The sequence below is a fragment of the Rousettus aegyptiacus genome, unplaced genomic scaffold (assembly GCF_014176215.1).
Source record: "Rousettus aegyptiacus isolate mRouAeg1 unplaced genomic scaffold, mRouAeg1.p scaffold_m13_p_5, whole genome shotgun sequence".
NCBI lineage: Eukaryota > Metazoa > Chordata > Mammalia > Chiroptera > Pteropodidae > Rousettus > Rousettus aegyptiacus.
The window spans coordinates 31,965,291-31,986,313 of NW_023416308.1; the positions used below are offsets into that span (position 1 = coordinate 31,965,291).

Here is a 21,023-nt window from a genome sequence, read left to right on the forward strand (position 1 = left end):
ATGTGCTAAGACTTATTTTATGACCTATCATATGACCTATCCGGGAGAATGTTCCATGTACATTTGAAAAAAATGTGTTTCCTGCTGCTGTTGGCTGGAATGTTTGTATATGTCTATTAATTCAATTTGGCTAAAGTATAGTTCAAGTCCAACATTTTCTTATTAATTTTCTGTCTGGAAGATATTAACATTGCTGAAAATGGGGGTATTAAATACCCTTACTATCATTGGATAGTTTCCTAATTCTCCCTTCAGATCTGTTAGCATTTATTAAATATATTTAGGTGCTCTGATGTTGGGTCTCTATATGTTTATGATTGTTATATCCTCTTGATAAATTGACCTCTTTGTCATTATATAATGACCATCTTTGTTACTGTTATAGTTTTTGGCTTTAGTCTATTTTGACTAATAGAAATACAGCTATCTTTGTTCTCTTTGGTTTTCACTTGCATGGATTATCTTTTTCCATCCCTTCACTTTGATCCTATTAATATCCTTAAAGCAGAAGTGAGTTTCTTGTAGGCAACATAGGTAGCTCTTGTTTTTATATACATCCAGCCACTCTATGCCTTTTGATTTTAAAAATTTAATCCATTTACATTGAGTGATTAGTTAGTTATAGGTAAGGCCTTACTAATGCAATCTTACTGTTTTCTGACATTTTTATAGCTTGCTTATTTCTTTCTACCTCTCTTAGTGCCTTCTCTGTAAATTGATGATTTTCTGTAGTGATATAATTTGATTCCCTTTTTTATTTTTTTTTTTTGTCTTTCATGTATCTGTATAGGTTTTTCTTTGTGGTTGCCATGAGGCTTACATAAAACATCTAATAGATACAACCCATTTTATGCTAACAACCTAAGTTTTAATACATGGAAAATCTCTACCTTTTTACTCATCCTTTTATATTTTTAATGTCATAATTTACCTCTTCTTATACTGTATGTTCATTAACATATTATATTACTATAGTTAATTTTAGACTCTTGCTCTTTAACTTTATACTAGAGTTAAGTGGATAACATACTGCCATATGACAATAATAGGGTGTTCTGAATTTGGCTATATACTTACTCTTACTAGTGCTTTGTATATTTTATATGTTTTCATGTTATTAATTAGTGTCCTTTTATTTCAGCTCGATGAACTTTTTTTTTCAGAATTTCTTGTAAGGCGAGTCTAGTGGTGCTGAACTCCTTCAGTTTTTATTTGTCTTGGAAAATCTTCATCTCTCTTTCATTTATGAAGGACAGCTTTGCCAAATGGACATTCTTTGCTGCAATATTTTTGTTTTTGTTTTTATTTTTCTTTTATCACTTTGAATATAGCATCCCTCTCTCTTGGCCTACAAAGTTTCTGCTAGGAAATTCAACTATAACCTTAGGGAAATTCCCTTGTAAATTATAAGTATCTTTTTCTCTTTGCTTTTAAGATTCCCTCTTTGTGTTTGATTTTGACAGTTTTTTTGGGTAATGTGTCTTGGAGAAGTTCTCTTTAAGTTACATTTGTTTGGTGACCTGTGAGCTTTATGAACATGAATAGCCAAATCTCTCATCAGATTTGGGGAGTTCTGCACCATTATTTATTTAAATAATTTTTCTGTCCTCTTCTCCTTCTGAGACACCAGTAATTTGCTTCTTTGGTGATATTTCATAGATCATGTAGACTTTCTTTACTCGAATTCATTCTTTTTTTCCTCTGTTCCCCTCTGACTGGGTAATTTCAAAGGTCCTGTCTTCTAATTCATAAATTCTTTTGGTTGATTCATTTTGATGTTGATGTCTTCTATTCCATTTTTATTTCATGCATTGTATTCTTAAGAATTTCATTGGGTTCTTTTTAATGATTTTAGGTGTTTGGAAACTTTTCACTTTGTTTATATATTGTTTTCCTGATTTTGTTGATTTGTATGTCTGAGTTCTATTGTAGCTTACTGAGTATCCTTGAAATAGATATTTTTATTTATTTATCAGAATTGATTTTTTAATCAAAATCAGAGAACTCCATATCTTTGGGGTAGGTTACTAGGATACCTTTGTGATCCTTTGGTTGCATAATGTTTCCTTAAATTTTTTAATGTACCTTGAAGTCTTACATTGTTCACTTCATATTTGCAGTAGTACTTGCAGTAGTAGTCACCCTTACAGTCTTTACTAAATTGCTTTAGGAGACAAATACCTTCCATCAGCTTTGCTAGGAATTCTGAGGCTTTCTCAGACCTTTAGGTGCTATACTTGCTTCATGCTTTTTGGTCTCTTGCTTGTGACAGGATTCATAAACTTGTACACCTTCTCTTGATCCTGTAAAGTACCAGGACAATTGCTTGCACCTCTATTTTGCTTTACCGAGAGTAACACTAAAGCTCAAGTTTGTGGATTCTCCCTGGCCCTCAGATTTGGCCTAGCTATCTGTGCTTGCTCACTAGCCATTTACCAAAGCTCACTCTTGCCAGTGTCAGGAGCATGCACAAAGAGCTGGTCATGGGATGTGTGGGTATGTGGGGGTGAGACATACAAAATCGTAGGGGGTATCTGTAGGCCAGTTGATGGGATCCATGGGCAAGATATCAACAGTATTTCATTAATGGAGATTGCAGCCAATTAGTAAGATTCTTGTCCCTTTCAATGCCCCCTTAGAGAACTATCTGTTACTCTCCTAACATTTCCCAGGCCCCGAGTCATATAGCTTATGGTTTAGTATTCTAGATGGATGAGAGTGAATTGGGCCCCTTGGCAATGTTCCACACACCTTGGGAAGCTGAGCGCTTACTCACACCCTTTTAATTTTCCCGACAGGAGAAATCATGGGCTGAGAAGTTCTCACTTGGCACTCAGCTGTGCTGTCTTGGGGAAATGAGTTATATGGGTAAAGTCATATTGTCGCTTTTCCCTTTCCAAGGTGTCCAAACTCACATTTTTAGTTCTAACACTCTGCTGGAACTTCTCTGCTGGAAACCTGGACTTTACAAAAGCTCTTAAGTTTGTGGTTTATTGTTTAAGACAGTGCTCTCCAGGAGCTCCTGGACTGTGGTGAGACTGGCTGGAGCCAGTTTACAGGCCACTGCAGGGTCCATAGACAAGACTGAGGGCTGTATGCTTATTACCTGATGCACAGGTGTGCAAGACTACTCTTGGTCCCTTGGCATATGCTGTTAGATCCCATGGTTCCCACAAAGGCACTTTTGCCTGTGAATGGATGCCAAATGTTGAAGGGGGTAAGAACAAGGACATCTGATTAGTCATGTTGCTGACATCATTCCTCAAGGAACTTTTGAAGTAATGGAACCTGTTTTTTGTTTGTTTGTTTGTTTGTTTGTTTGTTTTGGTTTATGTGGCTACTCTGGGTTACTCAACAGATGGCTAAAACTGAAAACTGTGCCTGAGTTCAACCAATGATCCTAACTAAAGTTAACCAAGTTGTTTGGATCTGTTGATGCAACATGTAGCATAAAACTGTCTCAAATGTCAATGAAGCCCTAGAAAATGGCTGGAGTATAGTTCAGGGCACTGTCTATCTAACGTAAGGTATTAGTAATGCATCTTCCAAGGTATTAACTCAACCAGATCAAATTTCTTTCTGCTGCATCAAAAAGTTACCCTCTGAGCACCCAGTGTAAACAAAGGGGTATGAAAACAACCATGTAGAATTGAATTTTTTTTCAGCTTGGTTTTTCTTGGATATCATGTTTCTTAGGTTATTAGTACAAAGATAGGTTGTACTGGAGGAAGGGAATGGGGAAGAGAAAAGGAGATAAATGGAAATTTACAGAAAAAGATGTGAATAAAGAAGACATGGATGAACTAGATTATTGGGTTATTTAGTCAAAAAGACTTTCTCATTAATATTTAAGAGATATGCCTTAATACTACTATGTTTGTTAATGGAAAATAACCTTTGCTTCTACTCAGAAATTTCAACTTGATTCCCATTGTTCTGGAGCTCAGATCATTTTATGCCATGGATTCTACTTGACTGATTATGGTTTTATATTTTTGACAAGCAATGATGAAACATTAATATAGATGCTCCTAGTGTGTCAATATTTGGAAGAAAGATTCTATATGTAGCTGAGAAAAAAAAAAGACTTGCATTAATGCAAGAAAATTATCAGGAGGTAGGGTGTCTGAAGAATTTGTAAAACAGTGGTGTTGAAGTACATGAGAGAAGGGGCAGCAACATGTTGTAATGAATTTATTGCCATTGTGCTGCTGTGATAGAGGGCAATTACTCCTGATGAGTGAATTACACTGTAGAATATTGATTTTCTTGTTCAGAACTAGGGTTGGGCCAATGGTTTGTCTGACCCTCTGATGTACATGCTGTGCTGGTGTTGGCTCGATCAAATGCTTAGTTGATTAAAAAAAATGTTTTACCCCTGGAGGGGAGCATATCATATCCAGAACATGAGGGAGAAAATACTAGTGAGGAGGAAAACTATTGCATATTCTGTCTTGACCACCTTTGGCCTAATAGGCATTGAAAAGCAAAAACAAACAAACAAACAAAACAGAGCCAATTTGATTTCTTTGTCTCAGTGTGGGCTATGAGCTATTTGGCTGATGGAAAGAGTCATAATTACTAGCTATTACAAATAAATGCAAAAACATACTTGGTTTTACCTAAACAAGTAAAATTGTCACATACAGAAGATATACTGAGAAGAATGAGTTAGCAAAATGAGTTTACGTGTAAAGAGCTTGTGCAATTAGATCATTATGAGTTTGATTTCTAAATGATGGGCTCTAATCCAGAGGAGACTCCCTGGGTGATTCCAGAGAGTGTTCTGCTTTTTGTTTATTTAGCAAAAAATCAAAGTGTGTAGGACACAATTCTTATGAAGTGTATTTGAGAAATGCAAGTCTATAAGAAAAATCCAGAGTGAAACTTCACAATAGGTTTTGCTAATGTGGAGCATACTGGTGAGTTTAAAATAACCCATAGATCATCTGAAACTATCTAGAGTATTTTGTACATTGATAATTGTTTGACTTTCTTTTTCTGAGAATGTCTGTATATTTTCCTCAGATTCTCAAAGAGCAGCCTAACATCAAAAGGGTTGAGAACGGTAGCCTTCCATCTTTATGTTGTGACGAACTAAAAGGGACTCTTTCTAGTTGAGTGTGAATAGAGATGCATATTACTTTTCTCTTCAAGGCCAATATCTGCCCAAAGGCTTTGCCTTGGTTTTAAATGTGGATTTTCTTATTTCAAAAAAAAAAAAAAATAGATATGAGCTATGGAAGAATTCAGAAGGAAGTTCAAAGGATATCAGAACTCTGAAAATGTTCTTGAGGCCAACTTGATCAACATCCATTGTACTGATTGGGAAATTGAGGCCCTGGAAGTTTCAATGATCTGCTGCAGATTCCACAGCAAACCTGAGGCAGAGTTTTACCTAGAATGCATGTTTTGGCTACCTATACCCATTTCTCAAGAAAATGAGGGGAAATTGACATGCAGTAGCACAGACTACTTTTAATAGGCAAAATCTGATTGTATTTTGCCAAGAACCTGTGCTCACAGTGACCCATGTGCAAGAAGGCCCTCGCTTCCATGCTGTACGAACTTACTTTTAGCACTATAGAACACATTTTATATATGCATGCATAGACCTCTTCAAACATTCAGACTTAAGTATAAGTTTGATCTTTTCAGATTTTGTCTCTATTTTATCATTTTATTTTCATTTTTCTTGCTTGTTAAACTTTAAAATGGACATAAGTGTCTTTAAGAAGACAAGAATTTTATATTTAATAGAAAGACTCTGTTGCTGTATATATTAGTTCCTGTCTTCCTCGTCCAATATGAACGAGAAGAATTAAGGACATAAATACAAAGAATGACATGCTTCTGGTTGAATTGGTGGCATGAAAGCATTTCTTTTCTTTTTCCTTCTCTTATATCCTCATCCTTCCTAGGGTAGCACCATATAGGTACTACGTGGCCTGTGCTCTTTTCCTCTTTTCAGTGTACAGAAAGTAGGAGATATGGCTTGATGGTCCCACATGATCATTCCATCTACTCTACAAATGAAGCTTCAGAAGAAGCTGAAGATTAATTGAATATTTGGGGGAATGGACCAGAACTTACCCATCTTCCAGTGCCAAGCTCAGGCTGAGCTTTGCCCACTGCTGCTTTGGTCCTCATGCTCTTCGTGGAGGAGTTAAAAGGCAGAGTCTAAGGGGAGGATTCAGAGGCGAGGGGGACTCGGTGGACTTGGAATTGAGCCAACAGTATACAAATATGCCAGATGAAACCCGCAGCGAACCTTCTGAGCCTTTGAACAGGACACTTACCAGGATGACATGATATGATCATTAAAAGCCTTATCCAGAGACCTCTTTCTTCAATATTATCTTGTGTTATTTTAAAGATGAATCTTTGGAATAACAAGTATCATCTGTTATGAAAATTAAGTAATTACAGTAAATCACACACACACATGTACACACATTCCTAGTGAGAATTCTGAGAATTTTTCCCAGTCCCAGTATCTTTTACTTCTCCAGACCTTAAGATCTGTGGTAGTTTATTCTCTATTACTTTACATGTGTCCTATAAAGAACAAAATGAAAAAGCAGCATAGGGCTAACATCAATTCCTGTTCCAGAAAAAGCTACTGTATTTTATTGGACAACACTCTTTTCCAAGTGCTGCAGTGACCATTCCTCAAGTTCTCCTTAAGGACCCACTTAAAAAACCTGTAGAAATGGCACTTATGATTGTGTGTATGCCTTTCTTATGAGCAATACTAGAAACGAAGTCAATGTGTTGGATATAGAACTTGCCCAGATTTATATCTTCAACTGCCATTTATTAAAAATATAGCTTTCCCAATTTTTCTTACATAAATCTTATAAAATCTGAAATTACTTGACTATTATATTTTTAAAATTCATAAGATTAGCAATCTTCCATCTTAACATCTTATATAAAAGATAAGGAAAGGGAACCCAGCCAGCTAGTACTAGAATCTGGACTAGAATCTAGTTCTGCTGATTAGTAGTTCAGTTCTGAATCCAAAATACTGCACCGATAACTCGGAAATTCCAAATTAGATTAATTGGAAACAAGGTAAGAGCTATGACCACAGCCGAGTTATATTTCTAGGAAGTTATAGATATTTCAGCAGATAAATAATTCATCTTCAAATAATGCTAATAATTCCTAAAATTCAGAATTAAAGTCATATACTTTCACAATGCTGGAAGGAGATATGTAACTTATGGAGACTTGCATGGAGGTAAAATCAACATTAAAAAAACTAAAGCCAAACCAAACTTCCTGTATAAAAGGTAATGCAACAAAATGCATCAGACGTAAATTTTAAGCATGATCTTAACTTGAGCTAAGGAATTAGAGGGTCTTTTCTACAGAAAGCCCTGTTATTCTAGTCACATGGTATGGATATGATGCAAAGGATATGGAGTTGTGGGAGACAGAGAAATGTGAATGAAGATGCAGAGACTCAGAGATCTCAGTCACTTACAAGTCATGGGGATGTTAATTAGCATTTATTGCCTTAAAGACAGATTTGGACACTCATGGAAATAGGATTTGAATTAAGCGCAGAAAAAAGTTAAGAATTAATGCTTTAGAATGTCCTGATTGAGCGGTTATGGGATGACAAAGGAGAAACTAGTATACGATCAAATCCCAGTGAACAATTTCTGAACCAAATTAGTTATGAGACTCAGTTAAAAAATGCTGGAAAGTTATTTAGTGCCTCTCTCAGTTGTCAATAATCTCAATTCTTTAAGTTGCTTATCTGATGAAGGCTGGCTGTATGTGCATATATGCTTGACCAACAGTAGCACAAGAGCATCTAGGCTCATTATAAGCAGAAGCTATCTAGTTTGCCACATCTATTCTTTTGTATAGGTTTTTCTCTTCTAGTTAGAAGTACCTCAATTTCTTGCCATTATAAAAATAGAAAATCGTGGATGTTTCCTGAGACCATATTTTACTTTTTAATCAAACAAATCTTCCCCTTAAAGGATCATTACTATGACTTACTAATGTGATGATCTCCCCTTCTAAACTCATGGTTCGGGGGTATAAGATAAAGATGGAGTCAGTCCAATGAGTTAAACTGCAATCAGATTTTAGTGTTAATTCATTTGCTAACTTGTCTCCAGCTTGAATAACAGTAACTGTCATTTATCATCACCATCATCATTGTCATTATCATCCACAGCAACAAAAATGAACATTTGTAGATCATCGATTGTGACTATAGCTCCAGCTTTGCAAGTCTCTCTCGACAAGACAAGTTAGACATCTGAATCCATTGTGTAGAACTGATGTGGAAAGATTTAACTATAGGAACTTGAGAACTGTTGCAAATCTCTGTGGCTAGAGAGGAGTAGACATTTTGTTGAAAAGATGAATGGGATTCTACAGGAGTGTTTGGTTAGAGTAGTTAGGGCTTAAACATACCCCATTACTCTCATCCCCCTCACCACCACACACACACATGAGAGTCTCTAATGGGATAAAATCTGCCAAACATAAATCATGGTTTCCCCAAGGAGCATCCTAATGTAAGGGGGTAGTGAACTGATAGTGACTTATGTCTAAGTCTAAAGGGATTCAGTACATTTGAAATCCAGGCCAGTCTGTAGTAATGGTTTTCCATTAGAACTTATATCAAGAAGAATAACTGTAGGCATTATTCAGGATGTATTTCTTTACTTTAATGAACAATATTTTGCCCAGCTCCTGTCTCCTGAAAAGAGATAGCCTAAGGATTGTTCCTATGAGCTTCTAGCAAAGCCATGTCCTCCTGGACTGAACACTAAATCTGGTTGAAGGCCCTTGCTCAGGAGCATCTAGAAGGTTCCTTTAAATACTAGAATTCAGAAGATTGGGGCTCATGTGGCACACTAAGCAGAATATGAGAGGAAACCCCTCTTGAGGTAGGATAGATAGGAAGTTCTCCTACTTGGTGGACCCATCAGTCATGGTTAAGCTGGTTTTATAAAGGACATGTTCTTAAATAAATAGAGTTCTAAAGAACCACAATACAGGAAGGAATATTGAGTTGGCACACAGGTAAAATGAAGTTCTCATGAATGTCACTTTACAATGTTGGCATTGTCACTTTACAAAGGTGACTGACCAGCCACTCCTGGGAGGATGATGAAGAGTGGTCAAAGCATGTTTAGTCAATATAAAAGAGATAGTTTTGATTCAGGTGGAGGTCATATGCCGCTGTGTTCTGGTCCCAGCACAGTTTTGGAAACATCTCTTTGCAGATGCCTGGATATATATTATTTAATGGTGCTTCTAGGCTCATAATTAGCAATATGGAATTAACTGTGTATTTCTCACCCTATTCTGGTGAACCATGATCTGCACCCAAATCCTCTGGTCAGTGTCTGGTCACAGGTTTCATTCATAAGAGAGCTAGTAAATCACACCAGTCCATTTTTATTCTAAAGAGAGAAACACAAATCTCTGGACTTTAGCAGTTCTGGAACAGGAGGGAAAAATTAAACTAATTCAGCTGAAATCTGTGAGGTTTGGCCAGTCTGTTCCTGATCATGCTGCTGGGAACAAGTTGGGATATCTGGCACCTGGTGGTGGGGATGGAAGGGAAGAAGGGCACACACAAAAAAACATGAAGTCAACAATCTTTTCTCAATTTTGCTAGCAGCCATTGGAAATGAATCGACTCCTTTGCAAACATTTTCTACTGCTCTCAGGTAGAATTGACCTCTGAGGACACAAGTACAATAATTCCTGAGTATTTTAGCTCTGACCTGATTTCTTCCTGTCAGTGAATCTTGAGCTACTATTTAATTCCCAGAATCAGTCAGAACAGCTCAGAATTATTTGAATATTATTTTGTATCAAAATCTACCTTTCCTCAATCTGTGGCTGGACAAGCTTTGGGGAGCTGGCATGGAGGAAATAGAATCCCCAAAATATCAGTTGATGGAATTCAAGATTATTCAATACCAATCCACAATCTTTCAAGCGTTTCTTTCTTTCTTTCTTTCTTTATTCTTTCTTCGGGACAGGGAGGGAGGGGGAGGGGTAGGGGGAGGGAGGGAGGAGGGAGGGAGGGAGGGAGGGAGGGGAGGGAGGGAGGGAGGAGGGAGGAGGGAGAGGGAGGGAGGGAGGGGGAGGGAGGGAGGAGGGAGGGAGGAGGGAGAGGGAGGGAGGAAGGCAGGGAAGGAAGGAGGAAGGAAGGACGGAAGGAAGGAAGGAAGGAAGGAAGGAAAGGAAAGGAAAGGAAAGGAAAAGGAAGGAAGGCAGGAAGGTAAGGAAGGAAGGAAGGACGGAAGGAAGGAAGGAAGGAGAGAAGGGAAGGAAGGGAGGGAAGGAAGGGTGGAGGGAGGGAGGGAGGAGGGAGGGAATGAGAGAGGAGGGATGGAGGTAAGGGAGGGAGGGAGGGGATGGGGAGGTAGGGAGGGAGGGAGGGAGGGAGGAGGGAGGGAGGGATGGGCGGGATGGGAGGGAGGGAGGGAGGGAGGGAGGGAGGGAGAGGTGAAGGAAGGAAGGAAGGAAGGAAGGACGGAAGGAAGGACGGAAGGAAGGAAGGAAAAGGAAGGAGGAAGGACTTACATTTCCCCCCCTCCCTCCCTCCCTCCCTCCCTCCCTCCCTCTCCTCTCTCTCTCTCCTCTCTCTCTCTCTCTCTTTCTTTCTTTTGTGATAGCTACCCTATGCTGCCTCCCAGATAATCACACATAGAAGCCTCTCCCTAACTGGACTTGATATTTTTACCAGGTTATGAGGTTAAGTGTTTAGACATAGCAGGATGCTGCCACCCTTGGATAGGACCTTCTGAAGGCATTGGAGACAAAATCCCTGTGAGACCTACCCCACCCTCACTTCTGTTAGGAGGATGAAGGTGATTTTCCAACTGTCCTGTCATCAGAGCACATACTGCAGAAAGAGCCCCACTCACCCCAAGGAGGGGTCTAAAGACAGTAGTTTGAGTCAAAAGCCCGTCACCCTCCATGTTCTTTACAACTGAGCCAGCCAGGCTGTTTTCCCCCTCACCCTCCCACTCCCCACTTGATAATGAGGTACCACACCAGATTAAGAGGGACATGGAACACTTTTTAATGTCAAGTCAGAGACAACCCCTCCCTCCCCTAGCCCCCAACCCCACTTTTCCTCATCACATCCAGACCCTCTCCCTGAGGCCTCTCTGGTTCCCAGACTTCAGGGGAGGAAAAAAGGTTATCTAAAAACTGCATTTCTTCTCTTTCATACACACGCACACAAAGGTAGGAAATTAAATAAAATAAACCAAGAGGATTCAATTGTCCAGTGGTCACAAAGGCATCGGAGATCCCCATACGGGCTAAAGCAAGTGGTTACTGACTGCTTAGTTAGTTCAGCTCCTTGTTCATGATGAAGACACGAGGTGCCTGTGACGGCCTCTGAGAACCACATCTGGAAAAGATGCTATATCTGGTATTAGTGGTTTTTTTTTTCTCTTTTCACTTTTTAGAAATGTCTCTGACATGTAAATAACCCAAGAAAATAAAAAGGCAGGAGCTGATTACACAATTACCAGTAAACTCTATCATCTTTTAGAAGATCAACACACAGCTAATGCCATTTACAGCATGCAGTAATGTCTGAGAAAGGACCCTGCTGAGAAATCAAATGGCTAGAACTCTAACAAAAAAAATATATGTATATATATTTATATACTGTATAATATATGTCATCAAAAGAATCATAGCCCACAAACTCAAGATACAGTGCAGATCACCCTTCCATTTCTAAACAGCATGTAGAAGCATAGTATTGTCTGCATTAAATGCCTGAATAAGGAGAAATCTGTAGCGCTGGTGGAGATGTTCATTAAATTATATGTTTTTTTTTTTTTTTGGTGGAGTTGCCAAATCCTCACCAGGTGGTTAATGCCTGGTGTGTGGTCCACCAGTTGTAAACCTAGTTAAGAAGTGCACTATTCATTTTTAATGTTTAACAAACATACTTCTCTTCACCCCTTTCATTTGTGTATTTTTTTAGTTTTGTCTTGTTTTTGCACTAAGTTCTAGACTCATATTGGAAAATATAATTAACAAAATTAATAATGAATCCCTTATGATCCGTGATGTCCATGTAGTAAAAAAAAAAAAAAAAAAGTTTAACAATATTTTTTGTGACTGTTGACTGTGGGATTTTTGTAGCTGTCAGGCTGTCTTGTTTAGTTTTCGCTTTATTTATTTTTAAATTTGCATTTCATAACACACACAATAGTGGCACAGTCTACGAAAGGGCCTGCAGTCGCACATCTGGGCCACACATCTCACTTTGTGTTCATCTGTATTGATCAATTGAATTTGGGATGGCCGACTCCAGAATTTTCCTTGGTGGGGGGGCACTTTAGTGGGCAGAGTAGCTGAGACTTCGCCCACCCTGGAAACAAAGATGTCACACAGTGCAGCTTGAGGTTGGGTCCAGAGCCAGGTGTGTGCTCTTTCCATTTGGGAAAAGAAAGAAAACTCAGCTGTACCTACATATCTCTGCAAGGCCTACAAGGCGATTTTCAAATTCCTTTTTCAATGTGTTTTTCCAAAGTATTCTTTGTTCCCCTCCCTCGAATTTGTATCTCATTAGGCTCTGTTTCTCAGAATTTCATTTGATTATATCTTATTTAGAAACATGTTTGCTCTTGTTGCTGTCGGAGTTGCCGTTGCTTTAATGTTGGTGGTTGCAGTAGCGGCAGCTTTTCCCCGGTGGGGGAAGCGGCATTCACATCAAAATTTGAGGAGTAGGAAGACCAGTAGAGGTAGCAGCCAAATGCAGCCGGCCCTCCTCGACGTCCCATTGTTCACTTCACTGACTGCGCCTGGGCCTGTGGAGAGAGCACCCTTGTCACAAGCAGGTAGTGTGAGAGGGAATAGCCATCGCCTGGTCTGCTGCTGTCTTTAGGCCTCACCTCTGACAAAGCATCTTTCTAACTGGGAGCATTTGCTCTGCCAGCTCCATATGTGGGGGCTCCATTAGAAATGGACCTTCTAGAGCTTTGATCCCATGGCTGCACACAGTGTAAAGGGGAGCCTTCCCTTGCAAGGAGAGAACATGAGACTCAGGTTAAAGTATACTGGTGGTCACTACTCCTTTACTGTGTCATAACATGCTAAGGCCATGGCTCAGGGTCAAGTTCAAGAAGAAAGTAGCAGATTGACAATCCTCTTATGCAGAGCTTCAATGAAGTAAGGCCCCACATCATCACCCAACCACATCTGAGCACCGCCTGCCTTAAACATTCACATAACCCTCCAGCTGCTCCACCTGTTATTCCGGAAATGACCTGTTGGACTCCACAATCTGCCTCCCTGCTGCTGTTGCATGGGGCTCAGCATCCTTCTGTCAATCACTGCATCTCAGGGCGGGGCACTGGGCTTCCACCTGGAGCACTTGGCCTCTTCCCCATCTGGCCTTGGTAACAGCAGACCTAGCTCAAATATCACATGCCTGAAAAGCCAAAACCAGCTCACATGAAGTGGAGGTGGGGATAAGTAAAGAAGCAGGTGGCCTTTTGCTGTGTCCATGGAAATAAAGGAAGGTTTATGTGAACATTGGGATGCAGGACCTGCCATGGAGTATGTCTGTGAGTGGGAGATGGATGGCACATTTCTCTATGAGGCATACACTAACCTGGCCTGCTAACAGATACTCTTTGAGATGAAGTCAAATGTGAGAGGTAAGGAAACTGCAGTCATAAAATTCCTCAGTAGCTTTCCTATCATTCTGAAACATTAGTTTTTGGGTAACTTCAGCTTGGTGGCCAAGAACATCCACAACCAATGGAACTATGATTTATGAGCAGTACACACAGTTTGGATGTCCAGATGAATTAGGTCCCCAGTTATGTAGGTTAACTTCTCAGACTGGACTTCCTCTGGCATGCTCTGTTGCATTGAATTTAATGGATGTATTTAAAGCTGGTATCCTCACTAAGACCATGTCCTCAATAGGGGTGAAAAAACAGCCAAAACCTGTTTGCCTGACTTGGATGCTGAATCTGAGACACTTTGGGCTAATGCAGAACAACATCAGACAAGGCTTCTTGATTTCATATGAGATTATTCCATCAAGTCCTAAAACTCTTGGCTTGGAAGTACTGTCCATATGATCATATTTCTTAAACCTTTAAGACAAATCTCTGATTATGGGGCAGTAGCTAAAGGGACATGAGTTTGAAGTGGCCACATCCTCCAACCTCATGTGTCCCTGTTGTCTGAATCACAGTATTCCCAAGGCCAGAACATCTTGGTAGTGCAAGTTTTCCTGACAAGAAGCAAAGAGAGGCATATTCTACTCTATACCCTGCAAGGAGGTGAACTTCCGGGCAACAGAAAACTGAAGGCATCTGTTAGGAAGGGCCTCGTTGCAGTCCATTTACTCTGTTATCTACACAGCCTTCTTTGGAATTCCAGGACAGAAGCCACTCCTCAATGCCTTCTAGAGTGAGAAGTTAGGTTTCTCTCCTGTGAAGAAGCCCTAATGCTCTGGCCACTCCAAGATCCTTCACAATAAGACCCTTGCCTATGTCTGAGACTGACTCTAAGACAAAAAGTTTGTTTCTTAGTCCCCAGGACCAGCAGACCTTTATGGGAACCAGGTTCTGTTTTTAAGCTGAAAAGAGATAGTGGCTGCATTCCATTTTCTCAAGTGTGCACAGCGCACACTGACTAAATGTGTTCTGCATGCCTGGCACACAGTGTTCCTGGCCAGACATACAGCTATTGGTGAAGGCTCTTTTACTCTTTCATCTATTTTGCTCTCCCAAACATTCACACATAGCTTTGACATCCACTCCCCCTCCCACACTCCATTCATCCCAGAGCATACTCCCTCCCTCTCCCTGCCCCTGGCTATGGCTAAGAAGATACCCTGTGGTAAAATAGAGCTAGGACAAATGACATTTTTCAGCATTTAGATGCTTTCTGTTTCTCGCTTGCATGCTCTCCTTTCAGGGAGACCCAGCCAGTGGATGTCTCCAGGGAGAAGAATGGAGAATGCCACAAGCCAGACATACAGTCCAGCTGGGGTTTGACTTGGTTATCATGTAAGAAAAGTCAGAAAACCTTGTTTAAAGGCCTAGGACTCTGCAGCACTGCAGGGGAGGCAGCTGTGACCTGCAAACACCCCCCACAGGGTGCCTCACATGGCTGGGCTGCTCTGCAGGTGCTCTCTCTGGGCTCCTGTGTTCAGTTTCATTGCCAAACCCCTCAGAGTTTCTTTGTGGTTCTGCTGCCTGCTGGGAAGCACCACAGAGAGCTTGTAGGGAGGGGCCTGACCTGTTGTGAAAGAAAATTTTTCCCATTAAAAAAAAAAGGCAAAAGCTACTGAATGCCCCAGAGCCTCTTCTTGGTGTGTTGTTACCCTGAACAAGCTCTTGGGGCTGTTCCTGTCTCCTGTTCCAGGCCGGCAGGATGGGGAAGGCTGTCACTCACTGAGTGAAACCATATGCGGCCTGCCCTCACCTCCTGCACACACACTCTCTCCCCTCACCCAGTCCCATCCTATCCAGAATATCCAGGAAACCTGACCTAATCAAAGCTAAACAGAAGGAGGAGGAGGAGGTAGTCCCCGGAATAACATGGAGGCAGAAGTGCTCCACATGTCCTCTCAAAGGCAATCTCCGAGGCAGCTCTCTTTTCAACTAACCCCTTGGGATTATTCTTTATGCTAATTCCAGGGTGATGTTTCTACAATTCCAAATTGATCATGCTATGAATCTGTTGGATTTCTACAGGCTTTACAAATTTGCTAACACTCCACAGTCCATAATCCGCTTGTTTATCTGCCTCCTTAGCCTCTCTTCCTGCCATGTGTTCTGTTTTTCCCTGTCCCCAACTCCATGCAACATCAGTACATGTTGTGTGCATTTCCACACACACTTATACACATGTGCATGCACACAAGAACATGTATCATCCAGCCATATTCTCTGTTCTTCTCATTCTTCACTCTGTTCCTCTGTCTGAAAAACTTACTTCTCTACTCCTTGTTTCAGATTCAATTCTGGCTTCTAGTTACCTTCCCCAGGTACCCTCCCTTGACTTGATGTGGTTTGTTTCCACAGCACCACATGCATCCCACAACTAAATTATTCGTCTAATTTCTGTATTTCTTCCTCTGGGCTCTAAGTACCTTAAAGGCAGGATCTGTGTCTAACTGGGCCCATGGCAAAGAACCAGAACATTGTGATGCATGTTGACATGCTTATATTTATTTGCCTCTATGGTTTTCTTCCTCTTAAGATTCTAGGTGGAGAATAAAACAAAAACAAAAAAACAAACCGACAACAAAACAAACTCTTTTCCTACCTTGTCTATTGTTTTATCTCAATTTTCTCTTCTAAATTCCCTTCTCTTTTTTTTCTAATTATTTCCAATAAAAGTCACTTCAAATTCCTGAAGTTGAGGGAAGGTATACATAGAAGTAAAACCATATTGATTGGGATTTCAAGGAGAATGCTTGCAGTTGAAAAGGTGTTCCACTTCCTCAAAGAATGCTCATGAACTAGGTGAGGACTATTGTCTGCATTCTGATATGTAGAAACTTAACCTCAGAGAACTTAAGTGACTTTCCCAAGGTCTCTTGACTTTTGCCTCCAAATGCAATTTTCTTTCCATTAACTCATAGTTGCTACTTTGTGTGACTCGCACATCTGCAAACAATGAAGGGTGGTAAGAGAGTGAGGGCCCAGGACTGCCCCATCTGGGCACTGGTTAATGCAGGAAACACACATGCCATCCCACGCTGACTGGCGCATAGAAGAATGCTACAACATGAGTAACTTTTGTCCAGGCATGCATGGATCACAGCATACTGGTGCAAGGTTCTCCTAGAGCCTGTGCTGGCCAGAGTGATGGCTCATCTCATCTGCCTGGCGACACGGCCTATACAGATGAGGCTTCTGTTCCTCATCCAGTCATGCCTCAAATCTATGTTGGATGCCTCTATTACCTCTGTCTCATTAGAGAGCTGAAGAGGCCTAAAGAGACGAATTATCGGGACAGTTAGGGTCTCATAACTGTGATGAGTGTCAATTTTCCATCGGAAACATCTGGCAAGAATGAAAGCCTCAAATAAGACACGTCTTATTTGTAGCAAAGTGACTCACACAAGAACTTTCCCCTTCCTTCCACTTTCTCCTCCCTCCCACCACTTTTCCTTCCAGGAGAGAGAGAGAGAGAGAAGCAGAGGGTAGCGTGCAAAGCCAAGGTCTAAGAAGATCATTGCATTAGAGCATCCATGTGCAAGGAAAGAGGCAGGCCTGGCACAGAGGCACCTAGACAGGATGCTATTCCAGGCACTGACAGGTGCTCATTAGTGCTGCCAGCAGAGAAGTTAGACTTCTACAAGTGGAAGCTACCCAGAGAGAAGAGAATGTCTTTGGGGATAGGTTAATCTAAATTGACACAGAGACAGCCCAAGGTCAGGGAAGGGACCCATAAGGCTGCTTTCTTGGGTTAGCTCAGAAGAGTAGGTACCTTGGAAGGAGCCAAAGAGTTTTGCAAACCCCCATCCTCACCAAGGCAGTAGCTGCCTAGGAAATAAATATACAAACCTTTCCAGGGGGGCAGGGTTGTAGTTTTCACTTCTAAAAAAAAATTAAAAACAAGCCACTGTTAAAGTAGAAAGCAGTCGGAGGCACTTGTTTTGCCAGCAGATGGTTTTGGGAGTGAGCCAGCACTCCCAGCCCTCTGTATTTGCCTCTTGCTGTCCTGTCCACATCCCAGCCCTCATATATGCACCCTTCTGTTTTACTGGAAAGTCATTTGCTATAATGACTGAGCTGGGGAAAAATATGAATGATGTTCAGATTGGATTGTTGACCCAAAGAGAGCCAACACATCTACTTTGTCTTAGCGGAAGAATTGGCTATACTTTAATCCTTGAGGTCCCAAGCCAACAAACACTTCCTCATAGAACAACTTTCTTCCTTTGGCCACCCAACTATCCCCAAATTAGTTCAAGTCTGCAAGCCTTAAGTATAAAATTGGCATATACACATGGATTACACTATAGTAATTTGAACATAGGTTCCCATCCTATGTTTGAGGTGTAAAAATTTGACTGGAGTTCATGTATCCATCTTAAAAACACTGTTGAGCTAGATTGCATGTGCCAGATCTTGGCCATCTGATTCTCTTGATGAGTCATGCTACAGCAAGATGGCCCAGAGGGCTTCCTTTCTATGGGCCAATCTGAGTCTATGAGACCTGCATCTATGCTGTTATACTTGGAAATTCAATTCCTCTCTGCTGATTAGACCATAAAAGACCCCCATTTCCCTAACTCCAAGCTCTCAGAACAATCCACAGAAACTTTCCTGATAATATCAGATGCCTTGACTGGCATGAAGTGGTGATAATATTACATTTTTCCTCTCTCTTTAGCTAGGTGCCTTTGTAGTTGTTCACCTGGGATATAAGGAGGATATAATACTTTGCACAATGCATCCACATATCAAATCACCGTGATGTACACTTTTAATATTTTACAATTTTGTCATTATACCTTAATAAAGCTCAAATAAGAGAAAATGACATTAAAGTCTCTTGCATTGTGGTGATACCATTCTCTTTGCAAAGGTTTTCACATGCAAAAGAAAAGACAACCTAGATATAACCTGACCTACATTCAACTAAAACATTTGCCCAGAATTAGAATACATCCTTTTGCATTCAAGTTCTCAATCTGTTGTTTAAAGAGAACTGAGATATATCTCTCTTGATCTAAGTGGACATTAGCAACCCTGAGAAGCCATTTTCAAAAAATGTAAGGGGTGATCTATGATCAAAGATTAAAGGGGTGATTCCAAAAAGATCTTATGTAAAGTCAGGATGGCAGAAAAAAGTCTGGAGTGCTGATGCCATGTTGTCTGTGCGTTTAGCAAGGACAGTCCTTTGGAGTGACTGCTGGGTCTTAGAAATAAGACCAGAAGCTAAGGAGGGGCTATTTTCAAGAACTGCTTCATTCAGATACCACTGTGTTGAGTCTCTCAGTACCCAGAAGGACAGTAATTGGAAGGAGGGAGAGCAGTCTGAAGAGAGACTCTTGGAGGGAAAGTCACAGATCTTACACCCCAAATCATAAGCAGTGCAAGTGTGAGGTCCATAGAGTAACTGGGGTGCTGGTTTAGACTACTGGAGGAAGGACACAGAGGAGGGTTCTATTTAGTAGTTTGGCTTGTTGTAACTATTAGAAGATGAAATAAATTGATAATATAACTTCTGCACTGTTTTAGGTATAAGATGTGATTTTTCTATAAGGTAAAGATCTGAAAATAATTATTTCCATCCAACTACCTTTTATTTTTGTTTATTTGTTCATTTTTTACCTTGAACCTCCAACACATGCTACTTGAAAGAAGGTTAAAACTCTTTAGGCCCACCTAGCTAAAGGACAATTTGACATTCACCCATGACTTTAGCTAGAACTTACTTTTGGGCTTTCCCAAGTAGCAATGTTTTAATTCTTCTAGTTAACTAGAATGTGTTCCTGCTCTGGCTAATATCTCAGCACAATAATCAGGAAATGTGGCCAAGATGTTCTTTTATATTTGCTGTAAACCCCTAATGGTGCATTTTCACCCACTCCCAATGATTTATTACTAAGAAGAGATGTAGAAATGCTAACACCCTCTTCTGTATCATGCTTGATATGCTATCACTGTTGGTTCCAGCTTCTAGAAGTACAAGTCTTACTCGAGCTCTGAAAATGATCACCAGACATAAGCTCAAGTCTTTGAGTTAACCTTTGGCTATTAAGAAAATTAACAATCCCTAGAAATCCAAATCTGTATTTTCCTAAGAGCTTGACTGAAATTTGTGATCTTTTTTGTTGTTGTTGTTGTTGTTGTTGTTGATATACTAATGAGAAGTCAGGTAGAGTGAGAACAAAATATTCAAAAGAAAGAGTGAATGAAAGAAAAAAAAAAAGCCTCACATCAAACCTTTAAGCAAGTATCTTTTATCAATCCATAGGTGATCTTTTGCCACCAAAGCCAATGCTACTAGATAAAGTCAGGTACTTATGTGAGCACAAGGCTGCTGAGTCTAGTGGGCAAAGGAGTGCTGGTTTTTGTCAGGATAGATAGGTAAACCTTCTATAAAGAGGTAATAACATTGTTTATACCTCTGGTATTTAGACACTTGTGCCGTAGAAAACCTAACTGCTGGATGACTGGACCTAATTAACTATCTTTTATTCCTTCACAAGAAAGAAATAATCATCTTTCCATTGCATTTTTTTTCCTGCTGATACAGTTTACTTTAGTTCCCATTCTTTAATAAGTTGGTTTGGTGGTCACTATGTTGTTCATAAGCATTAATCAGCCAACATTTTCCAGCCCACTGACACCATCAACTCTGACTTAATGCCTAGGAAATAAAAGACAAAGGGCTCAGTGGATAGAAAATGAACAATCATATAGCCACTGAGTCTGCAGTGTGGGCTCCAGCTCTCTAGCCTATGAGGGATGATGGCACATCCCTGAGTTCTTATTTATCACACCAAGAATCCCGCACCACCAAATATTAATACGAGGGTGGTAACATACAATCTGTTGTGTTTGTAAAAGGGGAGCAGAGAAATACTTCAGGGGTGTCAGAAAATGCTGAGTAGGAATAAAATTCTTTTATCAGAATTTTTCTGGTCCATCTAGATATGGAGTCTCAAAATAGCTAGGAACTTCTCTTAAAGCCATGTGTTTCCTGTACTTGATATTTCTGAGATAAGATAGGCATAACTTGGGAGTATTCCTTGAGAAAATAGGCATTCTCTATTCTATGAGAGACTAGCAAAAGAGGAGGAAATAAAAAAATAAACCCAGATAAATGGGAAAAATGCCCCAGGTGCAAGATCTGTTTTCTCTAAAATATTCTTTAGTTGTACAAGAGTCCAACAGCTATACTAAAGATCACATTTATCCAAATATTGAAACATTCCATATGTCTACAATCTACAACTTCTGTCCCTGACCCATTGCTTTGCATTCAATAAGAAGGATGAGGAGTGGAGAGTA

General features: G+C 40.2%; 2 protein-coding genes across 7 annotated transcripts in view; one reads left to right on the forward strand and one right to left on the reverse strand.

Moving 5' to 3' along the window:
• OPCML (opioid binding protein/cell adhesion molecule like) overlaps nucleotides 1–21,023 on the forward strand; it is a 1,143,910-nt gene that overhangs the window by 1,091,913 nt on the left and 30,974 nt on the right. The gene's annotated exons all lie outside the window — the stretch shown is intronic.
• NTM (neurotrimin) overlaps nucleotides 11,833–21,023 on the reverse strand; it is an 897,130-nt gene continuing 887,939 nt past the window's right edge. For 3 of the 6 annotated variants that reach the window (XM_016137929.2, XM_016137927.2, XM_036221177.1), the window contains 2 exons: nucleotides 17,562–17,594; nucleotides 11,833–12,830 (listed from right to left, as the gene is read on the reverse strand). In XM_016137929.2, the coding sequence (XP_015993415.1) occupies nucleotides 12,733–12,830; nucleotides 17,562–17,594 (131 nt within the window). In that variant the 3' untranslated portion in view covers nucleotides 11,833–12,732. The remainder of the gene's footprint in view (nucleotides 12,831–17,561; nucleotides 17,595–21,023) is intronic. The other 3 variants (XM_016137931.2, XM_036221178.1, XM_016137930.2) reach the window with 1 other exon arrangement.